Source organism: Neltuma alba, unplaced genomic scaffold (assembly GCF_004799145.2).
Source record: "Neltuma alba isolate B1F8T4 unplaced genomic scaffold, ASM479914v2 tig00011214_pilon, whole genome shotgun sequence".
Taxonomy (NCBI): Eukaryota; Viridiplantae; Streptophyta; class Magnoliopsida; order Fabales; family Fabaceae; genus Neltuma; species Neltuma alba.
The window spans coordinates 332776-355030 of NW_021635938.1; the positions used below are offsets into that span (position 1 = coordinate 332776).

The 22255-nt window shown below is 35.2% G+C and overlaps 4 protein-coding genes across 4 annotated transcripts; all 4 read left to right on the forward strand.

Moving 5' to 3' along the window:
• The first annotated feature begins 1316 nt into the window (after positions 1-1316).
• Positions 1317-8397, forward strand: LOC114762396 ((-)-germacrene D synthase-like). The gene is made up of 7 exons (XM_028951869.1): positions 1317-1442; positions 1875-2160; positions 6647-7025; positions 7149-7367; positions 7499-7637; positions 7767-8015; positions 8098-8397. Exons 1-7 carry the CDS (start codon positions 1317-1319, stop codon positions 8395-8397), a joined length of 1698 nt encoding a protein of 565 aa, XP_028807702.1.
• A 1139-nt stretch (positions 8398-9536) lies between these two features.
• LOC114762397 (uncharacterized) lies at positions 9537-10334 on the forward strand. Its single transcript, XM_028951870.1, has one exon. The coding sequence runs from the start codon at positions 9537-9539 to the stop codon at positions 10332-10334; it is 798 nt and encodes a 265-aa protein (XP_028807703.1).
• Positions 10335-11478: 1144 nt separating this feature from the next.
• On the forward strand, positions 11479-12015 carry LOC114762398 (uncharacterized). Its single transcript, XM_028951871.1, has one exon. The coding sequence runs from the start codon at positions 11479-11481 to the stop codon at positions 12013-12015; it is 537 nt and encodes a 178-aa protein (XP_028807704.1).
• An 8821-nt stretch (positions 12016-20836) lies between these two features.
• On the forward strand, positions 20837-22255 carry LOC114762399 (alpha-copaene synthase-like). The gene is made up of 5 exons (XM_028951873.1): positions 20837-20914; positions 21108-21390; positions 21505-21764; positions 21861-21895; positions 21982-22255. The coding sequence occupies exons 1-5, from the start codon at positions 20837-20839 to the stop codon at positions 22253-22255; spliced, it is 930 nt and encodes a 309-aa protein (XP_028807706.1).

A 22255-nucleotide genomic window follows, 5' to 3' on the forward strand; every position in this document is an offset into this window, starting at 1 on the left:
TTTTCCTCTAACCATTAGATTAACATATTTCAATAGTTTAGATTTTAATTTTTATAAACCATTCACAAATTTTTTTAAAAAATATTTAATGCATTTGCAAATAATTAGAATTAAATTTTAATAGAGTTTGTAATTTATTATTTATTTATTTTTTAATTTAATATTTTAATGATAGTTTTAAAAGATTTAAATCTCAACCTTTAAAATATTAATCCAATAGTTGGAAAAAAGAGACAAAAAAAAAAGATGAGAAAAGAAGAGAAGAGGTTCTGAACCGATTGAACTAGTCTGGTAATTTGGTAGGCTCAATTAATGCGTCGTGTGCTTGCTTGCCAAGCTTGGTCAATAGCGCTTTTATTATAGTTATAATTTCTTTGTTATTTTATCAATGGATTGGAATGGGAGTAATAGCGGGTTTATCTTCACAATTTAGAAAAGTTAAGGGAAATTATCTACATATAAATTAACATTTAAATGGGTTACCTACACAAATAAATAAAATTCAAAGGAGATATGCATGACCAATAGTATGTTATATATTGTATGGTGAAATAATAAACTAATTAAGAAATAGGGGATATTTGGAAAAATTTTGAATTTAAGGGGTTTTTTAGTCAAATATTAGGGATAAAAGAGTTATTTAAAAACAGCTTAAATTTTAGAAAAATCTCTTATAATTTAGTTCTTGGAGTTTTTCGTCCGGACTTCTTAACCTAATAACACTAAGCACCTCTTAAGGACTTCTCTGGTCCTTAATATAGAATCTAATTATTGAGTTGATCTTAGTCATAAATATAAGACCTATTTATTATATTTATCAATTTTTTCTAAATTATCTCCATCGATACTCCTTAAACTATGATTAAACAGAAGAGGAAAAGAGGATATTAAAGAAGATGATTATACTATTTTAAGAAAAACATGTCATATTTTTAATAATTAATTACCTCATCTAACTTTCTTAATTTAATTAAATTAATTAAATAGGTCTTATATTAAAAACTATAAAAGTATTTCTTAGGTGTGGTGTTGCGAGTTCAGCCCTTTATGTGTGTATGATAGGTATAAATGTGATTTTCCTTCTATTAGATGAATAATGACAAAAAAGTTATTAAAATTTTCAACTAGTTAATAATTTTACAGCCTAGCAGTATGAAAATTTTCCTCTAGGTAGAAAGCCGCATATTCCACCCTGTTTATAATTTTACGTCACGCTAATTTAAGTAAGAAAGGAAAAGGTTTTCTATATAAGACCCACACAAGCAAGCTTTGTTCTGCCATGAAAACCCGTAGTTGAAGCAGAAGAGGGATACAGAATGTCTTCTATTGCTGCTTCAACAAAACACGCCAATGAGTCCCACATTGGAAGACACTCTGCAGAATTTCATCCTTCTATTTGGACCGACGATTCCCTTCAATATGGCTGTCACTCTCTCTCTTCTGTATATATAATTTACTGCTTTAATTTTTTCTTTCTAATTCTTCTGCTTTCCTCTTTATATCCATGCTTCCTTTCTTTCTTTCTTTCTGATGAGTACATATATAATGACGGTGCATGTGTGGGAAATTAATCTTACGGCCCAGATATTTGAATTCTTCAAATCATATTACAGCATATCTTCTCTCAATATTTTATGATCAATTAATACTGAAGCTTTGAGCTTCTCTCATGTTAGCTCACCTAATTACATCACTTACTTTTATTTTTTAACATCTTTTTTTATTCTTTTGCTGTTTGGGCTTAGAAGTAAATATTAATTTTTAAGATCCTCTAATGATGTTATTAAGTGCTCTTATGATTACTCTTTCCATTTTTTTTTACATCTTGGCGCATGTTGATGGATTTTTTTTCTTCTGACGCTACCGGCATAAAGGAAGTTAATCATAGTGAAACAGTGCAACACGTCGAAACTCTGAAACAGGAAGTGAGGAAGATGCTTGTTCCTACCAGTGAGAAGCCCTCAATCTCAAAAGTTGAATTGATTGATTCAATTCAACGCCTGGGTCTGAGATATCATTTTGAAAGTGAAATTGCAGAAGTGTTGCAACAAACTCACAAGCACTACGTTCAAAATGGCCAATTAATTCTTGACTCAGACCTATGCTCTCTTGCTTTGCTTTTCAGATTACTGAGGCAAGATGGATATCTCATTTCACCTGGTGTGTGTGCGTGCGTGTGTGTGTGTATCTGCCTCATGATTGAGTAGAAAAATTACATCAAATGACTTAAATCATGAAATGTTTTAAAATCGTAACCATTTATTGTGAGTTTTTGTGCGCAAACCAGATGTATTTAGTAAGTTCAAAGACGGAGAAGGAAAGTTTAATGAAAGAGTTAGCAACGATGGGGAAGGAATGCTGAATTTATACGAAGCTGCTCATCTGAGTATTCATGGAGAAGAAATCTTAGATGAAGCAATGGCTTTCACTTCCACTCAACTTCAGGCCATCATTAAGACTATTGAACCAAACACATTTCTTGGTGAACAAGTTCATAAGAGTTTAAGGTAATCTCTCCATAGGGGAATTCCAAGGTTAGAAGCTCGAAAGTATATTTCAATCTACCAATTACATCCTTCCCACAATGAAGCCTTGCTAACCTTAGCAAAAATGTCCTTCAAAATCTGCATCGGAGAGAAGTTGCAGACGTTTGCAAGTCAGTCCTTGAACCTTAGATTTTTTTCTTTAATTGCGAGCATATCTAAATGTGGATGGACTTAAGTTGATGTCACAAGTCTTCTATGGAATAGCATTGGGCTTAATAAAGTGAAACCACCCAAGGGTATAATTGTTTCTATGTTCGTCACTTTTACCGGGTTGATTGTTATTTTTTGTATTGTTTGATCTTAGCATTTTAAATATGTTCTTTTTTCCTCTTATCTCATGTGATTAACACACATGACCCAATAGGAAGGATAATGAATAAAATTAATCTGTACACCCTGCCATTTTTAATATGTATAAGAGCTATTTAATTAATTTAAATAGATTAAGAAACTCACATAAATTAATTAGTTGATGAAAACAAATTATCTACGTGTAATATTATATTATGTATTAATTTATAAGTTAATAAATTAGTTGAAAAAATGATAAATATAAAATATAAAGTAAATTGATATTCTATATTTTACACCAATCTAACTTCTAGCTAACTCATATATTTGATACTTTTGGATTATTTTTTTTTGTACAAATCTTCTTGGGATCTTGATGCCCTACTTTAATTTATAATACTGTCATGTGATTAATATTTGAGCTTTACCCTTTCTTATTGTAAGAAAAGAAAAAACACAGAAGAAGAAAAAGAAGATCACGACAAAGAATTAAACTTGACGGCCCTGACATTTTCTATGGGCAACAAAATCTGAGAAAAGCTAATGAAATGTTAAAAAAAATCACTGCCACTTATTAATTTATGTTAATAACTTCTATACTTCAGGCAAATAATTGTCGGTTTCGGTCATTCTTAACTTCAATTAGTTATATTAACTTAACCCCTTAGTTTGATTAACCTAACCATGCCTCAATTATTCTTAATAATTGTGCGATTCAATTTAATAGGATGAAAATGACAGTAACTGAGTGGGTGAGGTTTAAGTGCGTTTTCGGGTCATTGTGATATATCTAAATCATCGTCCCAACCTAATTTATATGATTTAAATTTGAAAATTTTAATTAGTTAACTTTTTTTTCAGAGAATAAAATGTTACATTTTGACAAGAGATTGTTGAGAAAACAATATTTATTTATTTTGAATTTTATAATTATTAAAAATGTGCAAATAATAATATATGGATGACCAAGAGTTATCTATTGGCATTATTAACTAATTTCTATTGGAAGAATGAGGACAGTTAGACTGTGATGAACATGAGACCAAAGGAAGAGCCTATTCTAAAAGATTAGCTTGTTAAAAGGAAGAATTTATTGAATTTATAAACTCTACAACACTACTGTGATTGGTTTCATTCTACGGCACGTCACTCGGTCTTCTTACCGGTCAGAAGACTCTGCAGTTAGCCATTTCCTGATTAGTCGACTCTCAATGAAAGCGCCAATGTGATGAGTATAAACCCAAGAGAAGAACTCAATCTCAAAAGACTAGTCTGTTAGGAGGGAGAGCCCTTTGAATTTATAAACCCTACACCACTTGTGAGATTCTCCAATGTGAGACCCATAATACAGACGCCTCCCAACTATACTTGCTTTTGATTGACAAAATAAAATAAAAACTTTTTATAGTCATTAAGTGACTTTTAATGATAAGATTTTTTTTTTGTGTATGTAAAAACAAACTGCGTGTTTATGTTTTTTCACGCTAATACCTGGAAAAATCATTATAAGTATAAAAAAATATAATTATGAAAAGGTTCCTATAGTAAACGAATAGCATAAATCATGTTGTCATTTGGCACTGGAAACATATCATTCACTTGTTATGAAATTTTTTAGTAATTGCTATATTTTTTTCTGAATCACGTAATGGTTTTTCGTTTGTATTTTCTTTTTAAAAAGGAATTTTTTTTATACATATAAAATTTTTTTTTTAATGGCCTTTCGTGGCTTCAACTTTGCTCCGAGACAAGACATCACTAATTCAGAAGTAATTTTTTTTTTAATAAAAATTACTTTTGGGCCAGAAACGATGATATTGTGTGCTCTGAATTGGTAGCACGGCTCCAAATAGGAAGGATCTCGGCCCGACAATATCAGACAATGGGTTAGTTAATGTTGGCACTCGCAAAGGCCCATTCACCTTTTTAGTGTGGCATATCCTCATTTAGTAGTTCTGATCGATACACAATATTTTCACTTGGATCTTTTCACTTCTCTTTCCTTTCATTTTCCTTCACTTTTTATCTCGATCATAATGTTACAATTTTCAGGCTTTGTTAGTTAGCCCTCACGCTAATTTATGATGAAAATCAAACGAGGGACAATATATTTAACATACATAATAAATTGAAAGAAATTAAAATAGTAAGAGAATAATTTTAAGAAAAAAATTTAGGTTAGATTACTTATATCTATTATGTCAAGTTTTTTAACCATACATGGTTATATGTCCTTTTTTATTTTATATGAATTTATAATTAAATGTTATTAATAGCTAATATTTTAAAAATAGGACATTATGATTAGAAAACTTGACGTAGTAAATATAAGAAACTTTATATGAGCATTGCCCCAATTTTAACATGCCATTGCTTTCCTAAACATGAAATATTAAATAATTATATAACTTATCACCAAAAAAAAAAACTTACATAACTACTTGTCTAGAAAGAATACACGCGCTTCATTATATTTCATGAAGTCTCATTTAAAATTGGCATGCTATTTCATATCTTTGCAGTTAAATTTTATTTGATTAAATGCTTTTTCAATTAAATTATTTGAATGAAATTGATGCTGAACACAAGTTTTTAAACAACTGTTAATTGCTTAACGAACAAATTAATGGAAGAAGAATGGATAATTTTTCACACATATATTGTCTTCCTTAACGAATCAGTCTACGATAAAATCTAACTCACCTTCTTAATATAAACACCAGATAATTAACTCATTAAAATAAAAAAAATTAGTTAAGTTAGTTATTTATAATAAATATTTGTTGTTGGTTTTTTTTTAAGAATGCACTTTTTAATCTTATGCATTTAACTACTCCTTTAAGTTATAACAAGTTTTATGTTTAGTTGTTATATTTAGGAGAGGAGGTAGTAATTAGAAAAATAAAATGAGGTGTGCCCATCTATTTCTTTTAACTTTTTCACCAGTGACCCGCCATTTATAAATTGTGACAAACGTGCGCGGATTCTAATCCCCCAGGTGAGAGGAGCAAATTAATTAAGAAGAATAATTTAATGAATTGATGCTTTGACTTTTCCTACAAATACCCACACATACCCCACACTGTTGCTACACTCAACCTAAAGGTCGACATATAGTACGAAAAACCTTGTCTTCCTTTGTAAGGATATAGATTCACGAGACGTCTATCGTTGCTGCTTCAACGACCCTTGTTCCTTCTTCATCAACCCATTTGCGTCGACATCTTGCAGATTATCATCCTACTCTTTGGAAGGATTATTTCCTTCAATATGCTTCCCAATCTTTGGTATATACTTGAAGCTCTCTCTCTCTCTCTATATGTATATATATACTTCTTGTTATCTTGGTTTGCTTGATAATGATGAGTTGCTTAAAAACTGTGTAGGAAGTTGATGAAGAAATGGGGAAACAAGTTGAAACAGTGAAAGAAGAAGTGGGGAAGATTCTCATATCTCCAATGATGGAGAAGCCCTTAACCAAAGTACTTGAACTGATTGATTCAATTCAACGTTTGGGCTTGTCGTACCATTTTGAACATGAGATCCGTGAACTATTGAAGCAAATTCACAACACTTACGTGCAAAATAATGAAACTGTAACTCATGCTGATGATCTCTATTCCCTCGCTCTACTCTTCAAGCTACTGAGGCAAGAAGGATATCCCATTTCACCTGGTGTGTGTGTGTGTGTGCGCGCGCGCGCGCGCGCGCGCGTGCACGTGCTACTATGAGTTTAATTTGCTTCCTTCAATATGTTTTATTAATAAATAAATATACAAACATATATTTCATTAATTACCATGTATAAGATATGTTCAACAAGTTCAAGGATGAGCAAGGAAGCTTCAGTGAAAAGATAGCATCAGATGTTGAAGGGATGTTGAGTTTGTACGAAGCCGCGCATCTCAGTGTTCATGGAGAGGACATTTTAGACGAAGCGCTTGCTTTCACTTTGAATCGTCTTCATCGCTCCATCACCACCATTGAATCAAACCCTTTTCTCGCAGCAAAACTCCGCCATAGCTTAGAGCAGTGTCCTTACAGGGGATTGCCAAGGCTAGAGGCACGAAAGTACATTTCCATATATCACTTGAATCCTTCCTGTAATCAAGTTCTTCTGAAGCTGGCGAAATTAGATTTCAATATGCTCCAAAAGCTGCATCAGAAGGAGTTCGGCAATCTCTGCAAGTGAGTTCTCGGGCTTCTGGGGATAAAATAACTAGTTTGTCACTTTGAGAAAAATGTTATATTCATTATGTAAATGCAAGAAACTTCGCTTTAATAATTCTTGGTCTCTCTACGTACGTTTAGGTGGTATAACAAATTGGATGTGCAAAGAAATCTTTCATATACAAGAAACAGGATCGTCGAACTATGCTTTTGGATTCTTACGGTTTATTTTGAGCCTCAGTACTCTAAAGCTAGAAGTATAATGACCAAAGTGATTGCCCTGCTATCCGTCATTGATGATACATTCGATGCGTACGGAACTATAGATGAACTAGAACTCCTCAACGAGGCGGTCCAGAGGTTTATATCAGTTCTGATCTGGATTCTTGAGTTTTGATCTATCTATTTGGAAGAAATCAGTATCTCTCTCTCTCTCTCTCTCTCTCACCGTCTCTTTTCTGGTTTTCCTACTGTTGAATTAATGCTTGCAGGTGGGATATTCGTTGCTTGGACAATCTCCCAGAGTATATCAAATTATTTTACAAGGAACTGTTGAACGTTTTCCAAGAAATAGATGAAGACATGAGGAAAGAAGGAAGATCATACAGTGTTTACTATTCCAAACAAGAGGTGTATATATATTATACATATGAATGACTTTGTTCTTTTAACCATCATCAATTCAGCAACTTTTTGAAACTATAAACTAACCAGTTGTGACCGTTGACATCAAATATACCGTAATTTGGTTGATGACAGTTTAAAAAGGCAGTGGAAGCCTACATGACAGAAGCAAGATGGTTAAATAAGAAGCATATTCCGACAACAGAGGAGTACATGAACGTATCAACAGTATCAACTTGTTATCCAGCTCTTTCCGCTGCTTCTTTCATCGGCATGGGAGACGTAGCCTCCGAGGATGTCTTCAAGTGGGCCCAAACTCACCCTAAAGTCATTAAAGCTTCTGCACTTATTTGCAGACTCATGGATGACATTGTCTCTAGTGAGGTAACTACACATATACACACATTAATTCTTTCGAACGAGAATTAAGGTGAAGATTTGGTGATTAATATAGTTATTGATGCAGTTTGAGAAGAAAAGAGAGCACATTGCGTCACTGATAGAATGCTACATGAAGGATTATGGAGTGTCAAAGCAGGAAGCCATTGGTGAACTTGAGAAGAAGATCGGGAGTGCGTGGAAGGATATTAATGAAGGGTGTGTGAGACCAAATATTAGCCAAGGGATGCCAAAGCCCATGCTGATGCGAGTTCTGAACATGACTCGTTTCATGAGTGTCATGTACAAGGATGTCGATAACTTCACGCATTCTGGAGGACTCATGAAGGATTCTATTCAACTTGTGATCCTTGACCCTCTGCCATAAATATGATCATTATCTTATATTAGTGTTTCCTTAATTCGTTGCTTGGTTTTACTCAGGAGTATCATGAAAAATTCAGCGTGTGGCATATTATTTATATATATATATATATATATATATGGGGTGCTTTTGTTTACGTCAAGGGTGAAATGTATCTTCTCGTGTCCTTTGGGAATAAGCTTGTTTGTGTGTTTTTGATTGAAGATGATGAGTGAGAAAGAGAATGAGCGAGAGAAGAGGTAAGAGAGAATGGGTGGAAATGAAAGATGAGAGATTCATGTAATTAATTGTAGGTAAAAATAAAAATATGCATTAAATTTTTGGACAAATGCTAATCATTATTTTTATATAGGACCAAGCATATCTATAGAAGAGTATGTTGCCTTTATATGAGCAAGGGAGTATTTTTTTTTCCCCATCTTAGACAAACAAACCACATTAAATATTTTTTATTTTTCTTAGAGCAACGCCGCAGCTGTAAGTTGAGTATAAGTCGGATCCGAAAATCAAAGTGCTTCGAAGAGAATATGATATTTGTGAGTAAAATTTTAATTGGGAACGAAGAGGAGGGAAGGGAGGTGATTGGAGGAAAACAAAATTTTGATGTTTATTTATTAGTAAAATTAATCTCTTAATCCTTATACTTTTAACTTGGTAGTCCTCAAGTTTAATCTCAAGTTTGACTTCAGTACTTAAAATTGCTAAAACTCAGTCTCATCCATGTGGCAAAAAATAGAGCTGAGGTGGCATCTTAATAAGCTCCAAATCATTCTTATTTGGAAAGGGGAAAGAGAGAGAAAGTGAGGAAGAAAGATGAGAAGGGAGGTGACGGATGAGGAAGGTGGGCACGAGTTGCAGCAGATTTTTGATTTTTCTAAAGAGGACCCCGAAACAACTGTTCGTGGAGCCTTAGCTCTTTTGCAAATTAAATTCTCCCACGCCCACCCTCCTCCTTCCACCAAACCCAAATGCCTCCTTCCCCTCGTGGGCAATGTCACTTGGCCACCTCATTTCCAGAACGGAATATCCATTTCAACCACCTGTCATGATCCGATTTCTTTGAAGCCAAATAAAGCTGATGAAAAAGTTTCATACTGTGACGGTGTCCTCAGACTGTGACTTGGATAAAGCAAAAAAGCATGATGAGTCGCCCTCTACTCTCCCTTGCGGAATTCCCAAGGTTGCATGATCGCAGTCGGAAGACGGCAGAGGAGGCAGATCTTCTGCACAGAAATAAAAAGAAAGTTAGGGGTACTGAAGATAAAGAAAAGGAAGCTGGAGTAGAGGATACAGTACGCTCTTTCAAAGATACATTGAAGGGGGTGGATTCGATGATGGAGGAAGGGATTGATGCAGAAGCTGTGATGGAAGAATTGAAGGGAGGAATATCGATTATTGAGCACCCAAGAGGTAAAATTACGGTACCTGAGTTTATTTTGTCATCGAAAGTAGTAGAGCACATTTGCAAATCCTTTGCTCTAAGTCTAATAGTGAAGTTGCTGGATTGGTCGCTGGGATTAGGGAAGATCGAGGAGAGATTACAGAGAATGTGGGCCAAGGAAGGGGTGGTTTCTGTAGTTGATCTTAGAAATGATTTCTTTGTTGTGACTTTCTCGAATAAGGCTGATTATGATCGGGTCCTTACTGGTGGTCCTTCGATGATCCAAGACCATTACCTAATAGTGAGAAAATGGAAAAGAAACTTTGATATGATTGTGGAACCTATTGAGGAAGTGATAGTTTGGGTAAGATTGACAGATTTTCCTTTGGAGGCTTATGACGAGGTGATTTTATCTGCTATTGGTAATCGAATTGGGAAAACAGCAAAAGTGGATTTATCAACTTCTTTGCTTGCAAGGGGTAGTTATGCAAGAATTCCAGTACAGGTTAATCTGAAAGAAGCCCTTCTACCAAGGATAATCTATGAAGGGAAGGAATAAATAGTTGAATATGAAGGCTTACACCTCTTGTGCTATAGATGTGGGGAGTATGGGCATTTAGAAAGGATGTGTGCTGAAAGAATGGAAGAGCAAGAGGCTATGAGGGAAGAAGAAAGGATGAATACTGAGGAATTGAAGCAGCCTGAGCAGAAAGAGAGGTTATACAGAGCATGGATGACAGTGCACAAAGACAGGAGAGCTCGCAGAGGAGGAGCATGGGGTAATGGGGAGGATAGAAAATATTTAGGCTCAAGATTTAGTGCATTATCTCTTGAAAATAATCCTGATAAAGATGGCAAGGAAATAATTCCAGTTTCTGAACAGAAGATACAAAGTGGAGAGATGGTGGTTCTGAAAAGGTTCAAGAAAAAGACTAGAAAGGAGGAAAGTGGGGAGATGGGTTTGGATAATATGCAGGGGAATGGGAGCCAAATAAGCAAAGAATTAGTTCTTAAACAGGAGAGGAGGAGGATTTCATGGAAGAGGGATAGGGAAGGGAAGGAGGCTAAAGATGAGACTAATAGGGGGGAGCCAAAGGAGGATGTCTGGGTGGTAAAGGGAAGAGAATGCCTTGAAGATTTAGACCCCAATATTATGTATGAAGACATGGGTGGTGAGCAAACCTTCTTATTAAGAGGAGGAACTAGTAGCCGACCACCGGACAGAATTGATGAGGAAGAGGAAGTGGTAGAGCAACAGGAGTCTTTACAGGGTGAGGATGGAGCTATTATGGCTCTAGACTAATGTTTCTTAATCTATTTTTATATTGTTGATTATGAATCAAAAACTATTAGTATGGAATTGTAGGGGAGCAGGAGGAAAGAAGTTGGAGAGGGGTTTGAGAATGTTGATTGAAGATAAACGTCTTGATGTCATTGCACTTCTTGAGACTAGAGTTGGTAGTCAGAGGGCAAAGGAGATTTTTCGTAGGGTGGGGTTCCAGGATGTCATTGCTATTCCAGGAGAAGGATTTTCAGGAGGGATTTGGATAGCTTGGCATGATTGGTGTGTCACTCTTACTGAACAGAGACTGAATAAATAGTTTGGAATGTTTTAGATTTAGTTTGGTCATGAGGAGGCCTGGAGGATTGTTTTTGCATATGTATGCCCAAGGGAAAAAGATAAACATGATTTTTGGGAGGAGATGGAGAAAGTTGCTGCTGAGGATAGTGGACCTTGGATGATTATTGGTGATTTAAATGATATAAAGGGAGAAGATGAGAAAAGAGGAGGTGCACCGATTAACCAAGCTAAATGTAGTAAGTTTGTGGAAAGAATTGATAAGTGTGGATTGATGGAAATACAGTCTTATGGAAATAATTTCACGTGGAAGGGACCGCTGATTCCAGGGTTTGATCGAATTTTTGAGAAACTAGACAGAGGCCTTTGTAGTATTGAATGGAGGCAATTATTTCAGGAGGCAGGTATTAAGGTCTTACCACGGCTAGGGTGTTCAGATCACAATCCGTTGTTGTTATACCTGAAGGAAGAGAGGAGGAGTAGGGGAGAAAGGCCTTTCAGATTTGAAGCAGCTTGGATGATGCACAGTAATTTTACTCCGATGCTTAGAGAGAATTGGAGGAAAGGAGGGGAAGCTATAAGTAACTTGGTGGAATTAAAAGGGAAGCTGACAGAATGGAATAGAAACACTTTTTTAAATATTCTGAAAAAGAAAAAATGACTATTATTGAGGCTGGATGGAATTCAACGAAAAGTTTGTTTCACCATGAGAGAGCAGTTGTATCTTTCTAAAGTTGAAAAAGATTTACAGAGAGAGTTAGATGATGTTTTGAAGCAAGAAGAGGTTCTTTGGTACCAAAAGTCTCGTGGAGAATGGATAAATGATGGAGATAGAAATACAAGATTCTACCATCTAAGAACCATCAACCGAAGAAGGAGAAATAAGGTGGTGATGTTGATGGGGGAGAATAGAGACTGGATTGAAGATCAAGACATGTTGAAAAATATGGCAGTTGACTTTTATAGAAAAATGTTTGAATCAGGGGAGGATGGTACTACTTTTCAAATTGATGGCTACCATACTGTAAGTACTTTCCCAGCCCTAGAAGAAGAAGATATAAGGAATATGCGAACTCCAGTTTCTTTAAAAGAAGTCAAGGAGGCAATTTTTAGCATTGAAGCTTTTAAAGCTCCAGGTATAAATGGTTTTCCAGCTGTATTCTTTTAGAAGAATTGGAGTATGGTAGGACAAGAAGTGTGGAGGTGTGTTGAGGAGCTGTGGAAAGGGGAAAGAGATATGAAGGAGGTCAATGAAACTCTTTTGGTCCTTATACCAAAAGTGGACAGGCCTGAAACTTTAAAGCAAATGAGGCCGATCTCCTTATGTAACGTTATTTACAAATGTATTCCAAAGATGATAGTGAATAGAATGAAGAATGTTCTTGGTAAAGTGATAGCACCTAACCAGGTGAGTTTTGTACCGGGAAGGCATATCCAGGTCAACGTAGTAGTGGCTCAAGAGGTTGTGCACTCTATGAAAAATTTGCGAGGACAAAAAAGCTATTTTGCTATTAAAATAGACCTTGAAAAGGCTTATGACAGATAGAGTTGGCCTTTTGTGAAAATGGTGCTAGAGGAGCTGGGATTGGATGAGGAGTTTAAAAACCTTATTGTGAGGTCTATTGACTCTGTGACGATGCGAGTGTTGTGGAATGGGGAGAAGTCAGATAAATTCAAGCCGAAAAGGGGACTAAGACAAGGGGACCCTTTGTCCCCCTATGTTTTTGTGCTAGGAATGGAAAAACTCTCTCACATTATTTAGGATGCTAAGAGAGAAGGACGATGGAGGCTTTCAAAGTAGGAAGAGGAGGACCGGAGGTTACTCATTTAATGTTTACAGATGACTTGGTTATTTTTGGAGAAGCATCTGATGAGCAGATGAATTGTGTCTTAGATTGCTTAGGCCGGTTTTGCCTGATTTCTGGGTAGAAAGTAAATTTCTCTAAATCTGCAATTATGTTTTCAAGAAACGTGAAGGAGGAGGATGGCAAAAGGATGGCAAAAAGAGCAGGCTTGAAAGTAGTTGAGGATTTGAGAATGTATGTGGGAATTCCTTTAGCTTATGGTAAATCGAAGTATAGGAAATTCAACTTTATTCTTGACAAAGTCAAGCGCAGACTCTCTGGGTGGAAGACGAGGTGCCTTAGTATGGCAGGAAGGGTCACTCTTGCAAAATCTGTTATTGGGTCAATCCCTATATACCCAATGATGGTCACAGAGCTACCAAAGACAATGACAGATGACATAGAACGGATACAAAGAAGCTTTATATGGGGGCATGATACGGGGGAGAGGAGAACTCACTTAGTTAATTGTCAGCAACTACAAAGGCCCAGAAAGTTTGGAGGTTTGGGAATACTGAATTTGCAAGCTATGAATAAAGCTTGCCTAATGAAGCTAGTGTGGAGGATAAATTCACAGAAATAAAGTCTATGGAGGAACATGTTGATTCATAAGTATAATGCTGGTAGAGAACTCCCTTCAATCCTAAAGGTACAGCAAACAACCTCCCCATTATGGAAGGATGTGGGAAAGGTATGGGAAATGATGAAGCGGAATGTTTGGATGGGAGTGAGAAATGGCAGAGATACTAGCTTTTGGAAGGATGCTTGGGTTGATGATGGATGCATTCTTGATAATTTTAGAAGAAACGATAATAGAGAGGGAGAGGATTGGAAAGTATTAGACTTAGTGCAAGAGGATAGGGGTTGGAAGTGGGATGTGTTGGGAAGGTTTCTAAATAACAGTGCTCTGTTACATATTAGAGCCAAGGTTCCACCATACAGAGATGGTGAAAATGATATAGAACTATGGAAAGGAAGCAAGAATGGCGAATTTACAGTAAAGAGTACGTATAAGTGGCTGTGTGAGGGAAATTGGGGAGAAAAGGAGAGAATTTGGGAGCTGGTTTAGAAGTGGAAGGGCCTTGAATGCAATAGAAATTTTCTATGGCTTGCGGGAAATGATAAGTTGCTAACCAATGCTCTAAGAAATTGCAGATGGGGAGTAGAAGGGAATTGTCAGTTTTGTGGGCAATGGGAGAGCTCTCTACATGTACTGAGGGACTGCCAAGTAGCTGAGAAGATTTGGAAGGAAGTTGCGGATAATCAAATGCAAAGAAACAGCCAGAACATCAAAGTATGGTTGCTAGAGAATTTAAATAAAAGTAGAGAGATTAAAGGTTTACCTTGGAATATACTTTTTGGAGTAACATGTTGGTCCTTATGGAAGATGAGAAACATGAAGATCTTCAATCCCCAAGGAATTCGTGATCTTGCTGACAGGCAAGTGTGGTTAATCCTGAATTTTTGTGGGCAAATTGTCTCTGCCAAGGGGTTGGGGACGAACATTGAGGTGGAAGAGGAAGATGATAGTGGTGAGGAGCAAAGATGGGAGGTACCAGATGAAGGTTGGACCAAGCTAAACACTGATGGAGCATGTAGAGAGGAGCAAGGAATTGCTGGTTGTGGAGGAGTGTTGAGAGACTCCGAAGGAAGGTGGATTGCTAGTTTCTCTGCTCAAATTGGAAGTTGTACAGCAGAAGAGGCAGAAAGTTGGGGAATTCGAAGAGGTCTGGATTTGGCTTGGAATCTGGGGTTGAGAAAGATCCAGATCAAAACAGATGCATATGAAGTGGTAAGAAAACTGAAAGGAAAGATGAAAGAAGGAATCTTTATAAACCAATGGTGGGCTCAAATTTATGAGTTGATGAACAGAAGATGGGAAGTTAAAGTTTACTGGATAAGGAGATCTGCGAACACTTGTGCAGATGTCTTGGCTAAGTTAAGCTTTGGAATCAATGAGGAAGTGCAGATCTAGAGAGAAGTTCCTCTGCAAGCCTTTGAAACTTGGGAGACGGACAGGTTGCGAGGTGGAAGAGTTCGACTTGATGAAAGTGTTGCAGAGGGAAGTACTGATGCTGGATAGTGAGATGTTGTTTTAATGGGTGTGGGCCCTCGTTTTCTACCCAAAAAAAAAAGTTTCATATTGTGGGACATGAAGAGCATTCCATCAAATAACATTCAAAAGCTGAACAATATTATAGAATCTAACTTGCTGGACTACTTAATCCAGCTTCCTCAGCCACAGCGTCTCTTCTCCTCTTCCTCACTCTATTTTCTGTCGCGTAGACGAGTTCTCAAGGACCGACTCAGTTTTAACGATTTTAAGGGCTGAGTCGTAACATATTAAAACTGAAAGCATTAAATTGTAACAAGTCAAACTTGAGAAATTGAATCGCGGCCGAGTTAAAAGTATAAGAGTTGAAAGATTAATTTTCCTTTATTTATTTGATTTGGTTGGAAGTGGCAAAGAAAATCATAGCACATTTTATTTTGTTCCTAAATATATAAGATTCCAATCCACTTCGTCTTTTATATTTATGTATTTTTTTAAAGGTAGTCCTTCTAATAATAGTACCTCTAGTTAATACACTTGATTAGCAAAGATATTTTAGAAAAGACAATGCTTATTTATTACAAATAACTAATTTAACTTATTTTTTTAATCTACTCAAATTAGGATCAGAGTTAGTATTAGTTAATTAGATTGGTACGCGGTCTTCTTAATTAGTTGTGATCTGATGGTCGACAGCGGTAAAAAGAAAAGGATGATCAAAGGATAATTATGTATAATATTAAATAAAAATCAACTACAAGCCGGCTCATTTTCACCTCCATAATGGCTCCTCACTCAGAATAATGTTCTATGAATAGTAGTGGTTTAATTTTGGGCTACGTGCATTTTTAATTTTGCGTATGGCATGTTTTCCAGATACTTCTCCTAGAGTGTAAAGATGGGAGTTTCAAAATTTGAAGTTTCTTCCCCCTCAATCCTTTCTCTCTCTATCATTTCAAAATATGCAAGATTTCTTTCTCATGCTTTTTCGGCTTCCTTCTCAAGTTATATCCAATATTTTAAAATATAATAATCAAATAAAAAAATTGTTGTGAATATAAGTAGGAGTGTCAAAAGTGAAATCCCAGGTCACTCAAGAGAGAGGAAGCTAAAGCATATATATATATATATATATATATACTATCTTATATTATTGGACTAGTGAATGGGTCTAGAGGAGAAGGAGGATCTCATGTGACAATAGCCCACCATAGGAAAATGCAGTTGAAAACTGGCGATTTTCCCCCTGTGCGCGAGTTAAGACAACATTAGACACCTCTTACAAAAACCTTTATTTTATCAGTTTATTTTTTGAATTAGTCGGAGGTTACTGAACGTTAGGAAAGTTTTATTCCTCATTAAACCAAGATTATCCCTTCATTAATCCTTAAATCGTTTTTCATGAATTAATGCTTGCCAACATCTAAAATTCAATTTTGGAATGTATCTAACATTCATAACCGAAGGTGTAAATACAGTTTATTGTGCCAACATCTGAAACCGACGATTTAATCCTATTTATTGTCATAAGTGTGGTGCCCAATGTTCAGATACTCCGTGGCCTATATAAAGGGGTTCAAGATAGTGTGTTCAACACACTGCTTTTGAGCCTTTGAGTATTCGTCTTCTCATTTGCATTTCTCTTCTTCTCCTCTCTCTAGTGCTGGGTTATATTTCTATTTCTGTTGTTCTGTCACTCTATTTGCTACAGGAAAGGTTTGTTTAATCCTGGGAAGTGCCACATCCATATTTACCTATGGTGGCGGAATAATTTTTAAGGACAGTGTCTACTGGCACGACTCAAACCAGATTGATATCCAGCTCTAGTTTTCTCAACAAAAATAATATTAGAAATATATAAATGATGATATAAATTTGAGAAGTAAATATAAAATTACTAGATATATTTTTAAAGTTGGAATTAATATTAGCAGTTTTAAATTAAAATTAATATATGTAGAAATTACTTGAATTTTAATACAATTAAAAAATTAATATTTAAATATTTCAATGTTTATAATAATTTTTATCTTTAAAAATATGACAATATGACAATATGAATATTTTTGATGTAGTAATATAAATATTTTTACTTACCTCTATAATATAGTAAATTTTTCATATTTTTTTAAATTTGTAAATCTTTTAGATTTGTGTCAATTTTTACATACAGATAATAATTTTGTCTTGCAATTAATTTAATATTTTTTTTCCAAAACTAACATTAATTGACAGAGCATGTTGTAAATTGACGATTGAACCAAGCAAGCTCATTACCTAATACAAATGACAGAGTATGTTGGTTGGATGCAGTGTGACGATGTTAATTAGAAATTAGCAGAGGGGGTTGTTCAATGTTACGGGGGAGAGAAGGATCAAGTCATTGAGCCAAGTAGGCTGTTAATTAGCATAATTCCTCGTAAATGGTGGAACGTTGTAATCAAAGTGAGTCAACAACATCTACCTATCGACCTAAAAACAATATACTACCTCCAGTCCTAAAGGTAAAAGATACTCCTCCGGTCCTTAACATAAGACCCAATTGGTTTTAGTGCTAAATATAAGATCCATTTTTCATATTTATCAGTTTTCTTTAAATTACCCCTATAGATGCTCCCTCAACTATAATCAAGTAGAAGAGGTAGAGGAGGTATTAAAAAAGATGATTATGGTATTTTAGAAAAAATATGTCACTTTTCTTATAATTAACTAATTTATCTAATTTTCTTAATCTAATTAAATTAGTTAAATAGGTCATATATTAAGGACCGGAGGAGTAGTTAATTAATTTGAATAGATTAAGGAAATAAGTTAAATTAGCTATTTGTAATAAATAGGTGTTGTCTTTTCTAAAATATTCTTATTAGTGAATTGTATTAGTTAGAACTACTATTATTAAAAGGATTACTTTATAAAAAATATATAAATATGAGAGACAAAGTGGATTGAGGTCTTATATTTGAGATTAAAATATAAGTCAAATGAGGTCTTATGTTAAGGATAGGAGATAGTATAGACACACACATATAATCACAGACCCTTGAGCACTTGATGTCCCTTTCACCTGATGGTTGCCTCATCACACGCCACCGTTCCTTTGTTTGATCCTAAGGCAGTAAGCAGTGCTCTTTTCTGATGCAGACGCTTCATTTACCAGATTTCAACTTCCCAATAGCACCTTTTCTCTCTTCTCCCACCATTCATGGGAGATGTGTGTTGTAGAAATCAATAAAAATGGAAACTCTTCGTTTTTGGTGGCCATATTTTGAAGGAAGCATGTATAGAATATTATAGCAAACGAGTTTGATGAGTCTGGGTTTAATGAGTGAAGCAACTCACCAACCCCATCCTCTCTGGTTCCTTCTCTACCTAACTTCTCTCTGCAATTATTCGACCCCATCAAACTTTTGCTCATCAGTTTCTCCTTTTCTAAATTTCAAGTGTGCCATATCCAACGTCTCTTGTTATTTACTGCAAACCATTGCATGTATTGCTGTTCCTGCAATTCATTTGGAGGGGAATCAAATTAATGCGCATGCACTAGATACAACCAACAGCCAGGTGTAATGGCCCAATTATTGCTGCATTTGGTATTTGTAAATGGAAAGAGGACAACGCACGGATTTGGTAAATAAATAACAGATAAGATCCTTCTGTTTGCCTACCTTTTCAACCATCATTTTTTGCTTCATGTTTTATCTTTTCTTTATTTTAGTTCTGCTCTAGCAAGTCCTTAGAGATTGTCACTGGATATGGACTCCTTCACTTCTTCTGCTTGGTGAATCGTCTTCTTTTTTCTTTTTCCTCTCCATTCTTGACTTTTTACTCTCTCCTTTACGTGTTTCCCATTGTCTTTCCCCACTCCTCTCCCCCCCCCCCCCCAATTCTTCCTCAATTTCACGGGCAACACGGATACCTATTGAGCCATGACGTAGCTTTATTGATATATTTTAGATTGTAAGACTTGTTATTCACTTATTTGAATTTGATATGTTGTGTGCCCAGTTTGATGGTGATATGGATACACTACCTCCGGTCTTTAGTATAAGAGCTAGTTGCCTAGTTTGAGTAGATTAAAAAATTAAGTTAAGTTAGTTATTTGTAATAAATATGTATTGTCTTTCTTAAAATGTCATTACTAATTAAGTGTATTATAAGGATTACCTTGCAAAAAATAAATAAGTATGAGAAACAAAATAAATTGAGGTCTTATATTTAGAACTAAAATAAAAATTAAATGAGCTATTATATTAAGGATCGAGAGGTAGTATCATGTTTGTTTATGCACTGAGGTTTGTTTGTGGTTTTCTCTAATTTTGTTTAAGGCATGAACATAAACGTACTACGTTAGAGAATCTTGTCTAATACTACGACTAATCTTTACGGGTGCTGATCAGTAGTCACGTGGCTTTAGGCTTTGCAACAAGCAATGTCCAAAAGCGTCACGATAATATATACTCCAAATTATTTCTTTCAATTTTTAATATAAGAATTAGTTTGATTTTTAATTTATTTCTAAATATAATACCATATCTTAATTTACTTTATCTCATATTTTTTTTTCAAAGTAGTCCTTGTAGTAGTTGTATATGTTAAATATTCATCAGATGATAGTTCTAACTAATACATATAATTAGTAAGGGTGTTTTAGGGAAGATAATACCTATTTATTACAAATAAATAACTTAACAAATTTTCTTGATCTAGAATTCGATTATCTTTCCAATGCTGTGCACAGTTTCTTCTTTGGACCAACAATAATGTTGTGCCTAGTTGAACAATGAAAATGCGGCCAATGGGATAATAAAATTTGCATATGCCTCATCAACAGAAATTTGATGTGTGATTCCATGCATATAAAAAAATGCATGGTCTCAACTGACTCCACGTGTTTAATATAAGCGAATTTTGGGAATAATTATATTGGTCCATCTATTTCTCTTACACGTTTGATTCGTCGCTTTTGGTCCACTTTTTTTTTTATAAAAATTATCCTACTAAGGTCTGAAATAAATCAAAATGTGAAAATAAAGGGTTAGAAAAAGGAAAAGAATGAATGCATTTTTTCGGAATATGAAATAACCATGAATTAATATTAATCTTGTACATATAAAGGTGATAAAAAAATTAAACAATTCGATTTTTTTTGGAATATTAAATAATCATTTCCAAAATCTATTGCTATGAAACTGAACATGGTTTGACTATTTGATTTAATTAGGAGTTGGAAAATGGACGTATCCGTCTGTTAATAACGAATAGTTAAGCTTGATCACACTTACTAATTTACGGCAAAAGGTTCTGCTGGAGACTAACAATTAAGCCTTTAGCTTGATCAACTTAATCACGCTTCAATCTTATCCTGAATTGGAAAATTATTCCCTGACGTAAATGAAAGTATTTTAATTTCTCAACGATTTCATAAAGAGCTACAATTTAAATAAAGGTACTACGCGTAACTTCCAAAATTTTCTGCCCATCCATTTTTTCCTTAAGTAGACTCGATGAAGGAAATGCTCCGTAAATTGATTCAACACATATCAGGAGCTTTCCATCAAACACGTTACGTTCCAAAACTAGAAGCCATGTCTGTTGCAGCATCTCATCGTGACAACACAAGAAGATGTGCCAATTTTACTGCAAACAAACATTTGGAGCAATATGTTTCTTCAATATGCTTCAGAATCTAAGGTATTCTATATATATATATATATATATATATATATATATGAAACCTATATTGATCGAGCATTCTAGCTAGCTCGTTTGTTTGTTTTTAAATTAAACATGTATTAAAATTACCTATCCGTGCAGTCTGGGATATGAAAATTACATGCTTGTTTGGGAATTTTTCAGGAAGTTGATGACAATGTGGAACATAAGGTACAGAAAGAGAAGTTAAAGAAGGTTATATCTTCCAACAATCAGAATCCTTCAGGAAAGCTAGACTTCATTGACTGGGTCCAACCTTTGGGAGTTTCCTACCACTTCGAACATAAAATTGAAGATACATTGTCAAAGATTCACAGCATTTATACCAGCAACAACAATGTTGTTAGGCGGGATGGAGGTGATAATCTTCACTTTGTGGCTTTACTCTTTCGGTTGCTGAGGCAACATGGATATCCCGTTTCATCTTGTATATTCAAACTTCATCACAATTATATCTGCATTGTTTAATGAGAAGAGTTACATTTCTCTTTTCAAGCACTTCTACTAATTGGTGTGCTCAGTATACATACATATGAAATAGATGTATTTGAGAGATTCAAGGACATCAAGGGAAAGCTTAATAATGAAAGTCTCGCTGAAGATAACATTGAAGGAATGTTGGCCCTGTATGAAGCTACACAATTGGAGGTTCCCGAAGAGAGCATACTGGACGAAGCTCTTCATTTCACTTACACCTGCCTTAAATCCCTCATAGATAACAACCAACTGAGCCCTTGTCTCAATGCACGTGTCAACCACCGCTTAAGTCAGCCTCTGCACAAGAGATTGCATAGGCTAGAGGCAAGGCATTGCATGTCTTTCTAACAGCAGCAAGATCCTTCCCAAAATCATATAATGTTGCTCGACTTTGCAAAACTGGATTTCAATATGCTGCAGCATTTGCATAAGAGAGAAATTGGCAATATCACCAAGTAAACGAAGTGCTATATGTGTTGACAGTAATGATCCGTGGTGTGTGTACATATTACTTAAGCGGTGTTGTTTATTTGTATTGCAGGTGGTGGAAAGAACCAGAGTTGCCCAAAGAGGTCCCTTACGCCAGAGATCGATTGGCAGAATCCTACTTTTGGTCTTTAGCCATGTCTTATGAGCCTCAACTCAGCACTACAAGAATGATAACTAGCAAATTGGTTGCTATTATCTGTCTTCTTGATGGTATCTATACGCCTATGGCACACTTGAAGAACTTGAACTTTTCACATAGGCCATCCACAGGTTTGATAACAGATTATAGGGCCAACTTATTTACCAATCCTATTGCTGAAAAGTGA

What these genes read in the sequence shown, in the direction of transcription:
- LOC114762397 (XM_028951870.1), top strand. Translation starts at nt 9,537, where the DNA reads ATGAGTCGCCCTCTACTCTCCCTTGCGGAATTCCCAAGGTTGCATGAT.
- LOC114762398 (XM_028951871.1), top strand. Translation starts at nt 11,479, where the DNA reads ATGGAGAAAGTTGCTGCTGAGGATAGTGGACCTTGGATGATTATTGGT.
- LOC114762396 (XM_028951869.1), top strand. Translation starts at nt 1,317, where the DNA reads ATGTCTTCTATTGCTGCTTCAACAAAACACGCCAATGAGTCCCACATT. An exon ending in GAGTTCGGCAATCTCTGCAA is followed by an intron (nt 7,026 to 7,148) that starts GTGAGTTCTCGG and finishes ACGTACGTTTAG; the next exon opens with GTGGTATAACAAATTGGATG. An exon ending in TTTACTATTCCAAACAAGAG is followed by an intron (nt 7,638 to 7,766) that starts GTGTATATATAT and finishes GGTTGATGACAG; the next exon opens with TTTAAAAAGGCAGTGGAAGC.
- LOC114762399 (XM_028951873.1), top strand. Translation starts at nt 20,837, where the DNA reads ATGTCTGTTGCAGCATCTCATCGTGACAACACAAGAAGATGTGCCAAT. An exon ending in ACAAACATTTGGAGCAATAT is followed by an intron (nt 20,915 to 21,107) that starts GTTTCTTCAATA and finishes GGAATTTTTCAG; the next exon opens with GAAGTTGATGACAATGTGGA. An exon ending in TGGATATCCCGTTTCATCTT is followed by an intron (nt 21,391 to 21,504) that starts GTATATTCAAAC and finishes CATATGAAATAG; the next exon opens with ATGTATTTGAGAGATTCAAG.